This window comes from Nyctereutes procyonoides, unplaced genomic scaffold (assembly GCF_905146905.1).
Source record: "Nyctereutes procyonoides isolate TBG_1078 unplaced genomic scaffold, NYPRO_anot_genome, whole genome shotgun sequence".
Classification (NCBI taxonomy): Eukaryota; Metazoa; Chordata; class Mammalia; order Carnivora; family Canidae; genus Nyctereutes; species Nyctereutes procyonoides.
In genome coordinates this window covers 3,435,509-3,441,982 of record NW_026575044.1, presented here as the reverse complement: position 1 = coordinate 3,441,982, position 6,474 = coordinate 3,435,509, and the positions used below count along the sequence as shown (strand labels likewise).

Here is a 6,474-nt window from a genome sequence, read left to right as displayed (position 1 = left end):
TTTTTGCAGGACAATGAAATGCTGGCCTACTAAAGAAACCCCTGGATGGTGTCACTGCCTGTGGAAGTCAGTATGAGAGTCAAGGTATGCCTTAAAGCAGGACATGTGGGTCCATTAGGAGAACCTCCTTCTGGGCTCAGAAGAGGACTGGAATCAACAAATGGAAATCCTGGTGCACCTGCTCAAGAGGGCCCCCTGGTCCATGGAAGGAGCCAGGAACTGTGGCAGTGCAGAGGTGGCCTGTGTCTACAGGGATTACATCTATGCCCTCAGAGGCACAAAATGCTGCCCAGAGCTGTTCTGTCTGCCAACAAAGGGAGACAGTGACTACACGTGGCTCTGGGGCAGTCTGGAACACGTGGCTCCAATATCTGGGAAATGAAGTTGAATGCTATTGCTTCCTTAAATAAAACAGATTTAACTCTAAGCATGTACATGTACATGCATCAGAATTACTAGTATTTCAACTTAAAAAAAATCTATTTCCACAGGGCAGCCCCGGTGGCTCAGCGGTTTGGCGCCCCCTGCAGCCTGGGTTGTGATCCTGGAGACCTGGGATCGAGTCCCACGCCGGGCTCCCTGCGTGGAGCCTGCTTCTCCCTCTGCCTGTGTCTCTGCCTCTCTCTGTCTATGAATAAATAAATAAAATCTTAAAAAAAAATCTATTTCCACAGATACTTGATGCATGTGAAAGCTACAATCAGGCACCACAAAAATGTGTCTTTTCAGGGGATCCCTAGGTGGCTCAGCGGTTTAGCACCTGCCTTTGGCCCAGGGCACAATTCTGGAGTCCCGGGATCGAATCCCATGTCGGGCTCCCTGCATGGAGCCTACTTATGTCTCTGTCTCTCTCTCTCATGAATAAATAAAATCTTTTTTAAAAATGTGTCTTTTCAAATCTTGCCCTTACAGACCAAGAGAAGAATTTGCCATTTGCAATATGGTGCTACAAAAAGTGGAACAACTAGACATGTAAAAATAACATTTTCAGTTTAATATATTAACTAGAAATGTATCTGTCACAACACATACCATTTTGATATTGATATTTTTCCACAGGACACACATTTTGCATGGGTCAAAATGAACAGGTCAAGTTGAAAATGAGAGCCAAAGGCAGTTTGTATAAAACTGGGAGAGAGTAAGCATGACCCTGCCGATCCTGTCTGACCCTCTAGGAAGAGGGAAGAAACCAGTGTATTTGGTTCCGTGTCTGGAACAGAAGAGAATGTGCAGGGACCTGGGGGGTGCCGGCTATGAGGAAAGGTTAATAATGGATAATCGCAAGAGAAGGAGTCTTCCTGAAATCTTTGTCCTCTTTCATGAAATGTTAGAAAGGATTGTCCAGGATATTAATTCTCATCAGGAATTTGTTTCTCTGAATATCCTGCATCTTTACCTTGCCAGATACAATTTTTTCCCATGATGGGAGACTTGAGATTGTTTTAAGCCATTGGTTTTCTGTTAACTCAGAGCTTGAGTACCACCAATCCTGCGAGTAGGGAGAAGGCAAAGGATTAATTAGTGCTCTTCAACTTGTGTGACCAAGGTTGATCTCATACAGGACTGGCTCCAGTGTCCAGCTTTCAAAACTGAGTGAACCCACTGACAAAATGTTGAATTTTGCTGCCCAAACTCAGATGCTGACACGATTCTTTAAATAAACACATATAAGCACACATCCATTCACTTGTTCAACAAATACTGAGTGCAAGGCGGGTGCTGGATGCTACGTGTGATTTTTGCCTTCTAAGAGTTCACGTTCTCAAGGGGGAGGAAAGACATGCATAGCAACATAACACAATGTAGAGAGTGCTGAGGGCCACAACGATGGGGCAGAGATCTTCCTGAAGCAGATATGAATGTGAGGGAGATTCTATGGGAACTTGAAGGGGAAGAGACGGCACACACACCCGAACTATGGATCTCTAACCCCTTTCAGGAAGAGTCCAGAAAGGCCTGTGATGGTCTTCCATGCTTGGGGAAACCTACTAGGCAATAGGTTTCTGGGGCTTCCTTAGAAGGGTGGGCATCCCCATCCTGGCTTGCTGGATGATGGTACATACTTTGTTCATGCTCAGCCAGCATTTCTCCAGCACATTCCCCTGTGTTTCACAGAGCTGTATGGCTGTGTTCAGGAAGAGGTCACAGTTCTGCCCGTCTCCCATTAGTATACAGACATAGGCCATTAGGTGGTAGAGCCTTGGGTAGAAGACAGGACCAGTGGTATTCTGAGCCACTAGACTCTCCAAGTTCTAAAGGAAAAACAGCATATCTGAGTCAGAAATTAGTCCTTGGCCACAAAGATTTTTCCTCTGCAGATGATTTGGAATATTTCAAAGATTTAAGCAATCAAATGAAAAAGTGTATTACAGAGACATACATACATGTCACCTTGTATGGTGACACATGTCAAGTGAAGTAGCCTCAGACCAAGAATGTGATATGGATGGGCTTACTACCCTTCTCTGCAACCACATTAAAAAAAAAATCTTTTCAGGGGTGCCTGGGTGACTCAGTCGGTTAAGCATCTCCCTTCCACTCAGGTCATGATCTTGGGGTCCTGGGGTTGAGCCTCCCCCACCTCCACACACACACTGGGCTTCCTGCCCAGTGAGGAGTCTGCTTCTTCCTCTCCTTCTGTTCCTCCCCCCACCCCGCTCACGCTCGCTCCCTCTTTCTCTCTCAAATAAATAAATAAATAAATAATCTTAAAAAAATTTTTTTTGTTTAGCAAGGCAATATAAGTTATTGTTCAAAATTTAGGGAAAAAAGTATAGACTAAGAATTACCCATAAGCCTAGGATGGAGAAATACTTTTAATATTTGGGTACATGCTTTCCCACTTATTTCTTTGCCTCTCTCTCTCTCTAAAACAACAACAACAAAAATAAGCAGGCTGGATGTAACATGATAAGGAGAGGGGATTATGTCATACTAGAGAAGATGTGGCCTATCAAGTGTCACCTGTCAATTCCAGCCAAAGGCTGCCCTACTTTGACTGTGGGCTTAGAGTCACCAGGTACTCCAGTTTTTTGTGTTTGTTTCTTTGTTTTAAATATTTTTATTTATTTATCCATGAGAGACACAGATTGAGAGAGAGAGAGGTAGAGACACAGACTGAGGGAGAAGCAGGCTCCCCGCAAGGAGCCCAATGCAGGACTCGATCCCAGATCCCAGGATCATGCTCTGGGCCAAAGGCAGATGCTCAACCACGAACCACACAGGCGTCCCAACACTACAGTTTTTAAAAGAAGAGTCAGAGATTCAGAATTTTTATGTCAAATATCCCAATGTTTAAATGCACCATTTCTGACTCAACCAAAGTCTTTTTTGTGAAGTATATATAGTTTTCATTTTCTCCTAGTTTTTTAATGTTATAAACCTGAGATTAATACCTTCATAGATAAGTTTTTTCTTTGCCATCAGATTTTTCCTTAGGATAATTCCCAGGAAGAGAATTAACTGATGTGCATATTTTAAAGATATTTTGCCAGAATGCTCCCAGAAAGTTTATGGGAATCTTTCGGAGTATGAATGTGTCTTCTTTCATGTCTTTGCTAATTTGATAGTCAATGAAACAGTATCTTATTGTATTTACTTCAGTATTATAGAAACGGAGTTGAACATTGAGTTTTCCTGACCAATCTGTTCCATGTCTATTTCATTCATCAGTTATTTAAGAAATGAAACCTACTGTGAGGGGGGATCCCTGGGTGGCGCAGCGGTTTGGCGCCTGCCTTTGGCCCAGGGCGCGATCCTGGAGACCCGGGATCGAATCCCACGTCGGGCTCCCAGTGCATGGAGCCTGCTTCTCCCTCTGCCTGTGTCTCTGCCTCTCTCTCTCTCTCACTGTGTGCCTATCATAAATAAATAAAATTAAAAGAAAAAAACCTACTGTGAACAAGACATTGTTCTGTGTCCCGTGGGAGAGCTTACAGTGGGCTCGTCACGTGTGCTCCCACATTCCCCCAGCATCCTCTACCTAGCCTTCCCAGCCCTGGGCCCCCTCCCCCACCTACTTTTCTAACTCGGTAAATCACAAAGTCCTTGAGTGCAGAGACAATATTTTTCTCATCTTTATTGTAACCCAGGAGTACCTACTCTATTTTTAACCTGTACTCTGTCTTTGGGATGGGTAAGTTATATCACTTTACTACTCATTAAATAAAGATGTGTTTCTTTTCAGCACCTGCTAGTTTATCTATCTGGATTTTCATAATATCACTTTGGCCAAAAGTGTGGCACACCTTTATTAGTAATCAATATTTAAAAAAGATAATGACAGCCAGTTCACTTGTCATATGTAATGTGCCTGGCATTTGGAAGAAAAAAAAAAGAATGTTTGAATAAATCATGTGTAATATGGTAAAAAAAACAAACCTATTTTTTAAAAAAAGATTATTTATTTATTTATTTATTTATTTATTTATTTATTTATTTATTTATTTGAACAGAGAGAGTACACACAAGCAGAAGGGTCAGCAGGCAGAGGGAGAGGTCCTGCTTCCAGGACCCTGAGATCACGACTCCAGCCAAAGTCAGATGCTTAATCAACTGAGCCACCCAGGTGCCTCCCCTATTTTTTCTGACCAACATGGAGTTAAGCATGTCTCAAATCCCACATAGGTCATTCTTTCAACTCAAGGAAAGACATTTACTCTATCAAATTACATGAAATTACATAATAATTACATGAAACGAAATAATACATAATAATTACATGAAATGAAATAATGTTTTATAAAACCAAGCAAGTCCTGAATGTGAGTCAGTAGAATGCTTTATGTATCAGAAATAATAAACACATGCTCTATGGCAAAGAGTACATATCTCTAAGCGGTGCTGACAATGACCTATAAGTGGTGTGAACAAGTTGCAGGAAGAGACACGTGGGTGTTGTGTGAGTATGGTAGCTCAAGGCTCCTACCTGGGCAGATGGAAGGCTCTCTGCAGTTGGGAAAAGGACCTCCCTCCTAATGAGGTTCTCAAGATTAAAGAAGCTACTATAGGGATGCCTGGGTGGCTCAGCAGTTGAGTGTTTGCCTTTGGGTCAGGTCATGATGCTGGGGTCCTGGGATTTGAGTCCTTCATCAGTCTCCCTTCAAGGAGCCTGCTTCTCCCTCTACCTCTCTCTCTGTGTCTCTCATGAACAAATAAATAAAATCTTAAAAAAAAAATAAAAGAGCTACTAGACTTTAAGGTGCCTTGAAGTCCCAGGATGCCTTGTTTTGAAATATTTTAACATCTCTGAAATAGGGACACTCCTAAATTTTCAGCATCTGGATTCTGCTTACAAACTTAAGGAACCTGCAAGCAGTTTCTTTTCTTTTTTTCTTTTTTTAAAGATTGTATTTATTTGAGAGAAAGAGAGAGAGGAGAGAGAAGGAGCAGGCGGAGGGGCAGAGGGAGAGGGAAAAGCAGACTCCTTGCTCAGGACTCAGAGACTCCGGGATCATGACCTAAACCAAAGGCAGATGCTTAACCAACTGAGCCACCCAGGTGCCCCCTGTGAGCAGGTTCTTCCCTAGATCATGAGAAAGTAGTTTGGTCAACATCTTGATTTTTTTTTTAACATCTTGATTTTAAAGATTTCTAAGACCCCTAAGCAGAGAACCCAGATAAGCCTGTCCAGACTTCTGATCTGCCAAACAGTGAGATAAAAGGTTTGTGTTATGTAAGCTGTTAGTTGTGCTAAGTGGGGACCCAGCAATAGAAAACTAATACACCTGTGCTTAGTCTTTTTTTTTTTTTAAAGATTTTATTTATTCATTCATGAGAGACACACAGAGAGAGAGGCAGAGACACAGGCAGAGGGAGAAGCAGGCTCCATGCAGGGAGCTCGACATGGGACTCGACCCCGGGTATCCAGGAATCCACCCTGGGCTGAAGGCGGCGCTAAACCACTGAGCCACCCGGGCTGCCCTGTACTTGGTTTTTAAGTGAACAAGGCAAACAAGCGTCAAGTCAATACCGGGGATCCAGCCGTTTGCTCCCTTGGAGGGCTTGCCCCATCTGGGCTGTAAGCCTAGAGCAGGTATAATTTGTTCCTGCCTTGTACTCCTGCTGCTGTACCTGGTGGTTACTACATATCAGCTGAATATTTTATTGATGTATGGATTTTTGCACTCAGCACAATTTTGTTCAGGGAGTGGAAGATATGCATTCTGTAATGCTTATATTGAAGTGTTTGAAGATGCATTTTACAAGTTTCTTTTAAGAAGTTAACTTAAAAGACACATTCGGGGGTGCCTGGGTGGTTCAGTTAGTTTAGCATCTGCCTTTGGTTTGGGTCGTGATCCTGGGGTCCTGGGATCAAGCCCTGCATTGGGCTCCCTGCTCAGTGGGGAGTCTGTTTCTCATCTGTCCCTCTGCCTGCTGCTCTGCCTTCTTGTGTACTTTCTCTCTCTGTCAAATAAATAAACAAAATCTTAAAAAAAAAAAAGGAGAGAGACACATTTAGGGTCAGCTGAA

At 42.9% G+C, this 6,474-nt stretch overlaps 1 protein-coding gene across 1 annotated transcript in view; it reads right to left on the bottom strand.

Moving 5' to 3' along the window:
• Positions 1-1,019: 1,019 nt before the first annotated feature.
• Positions 1,020-6,474, bottom strand: part of ADCY10 (adenylate cyclase 10) — an 82,743-nt gene continuing 77,288 nt past the window's right edge. The window contains exons 32-33 of the mRNA XM_055323443.1: positions 2,067-2,255; positions 1,020-1,492 (exon numbers count right to left, since the gene is read on the bottom strand). Of these exons, the coding sequence (XP_055179418.1) occupies positions 1,331-1,492; positions 2,067-2,255 (351 nt within the window). The 3' untranslated portion in view covers positions 1,020-1,330. The remainder of the gene's footprint in view (positions 1,493-2,066; positions 2,256-6,474) is intronic.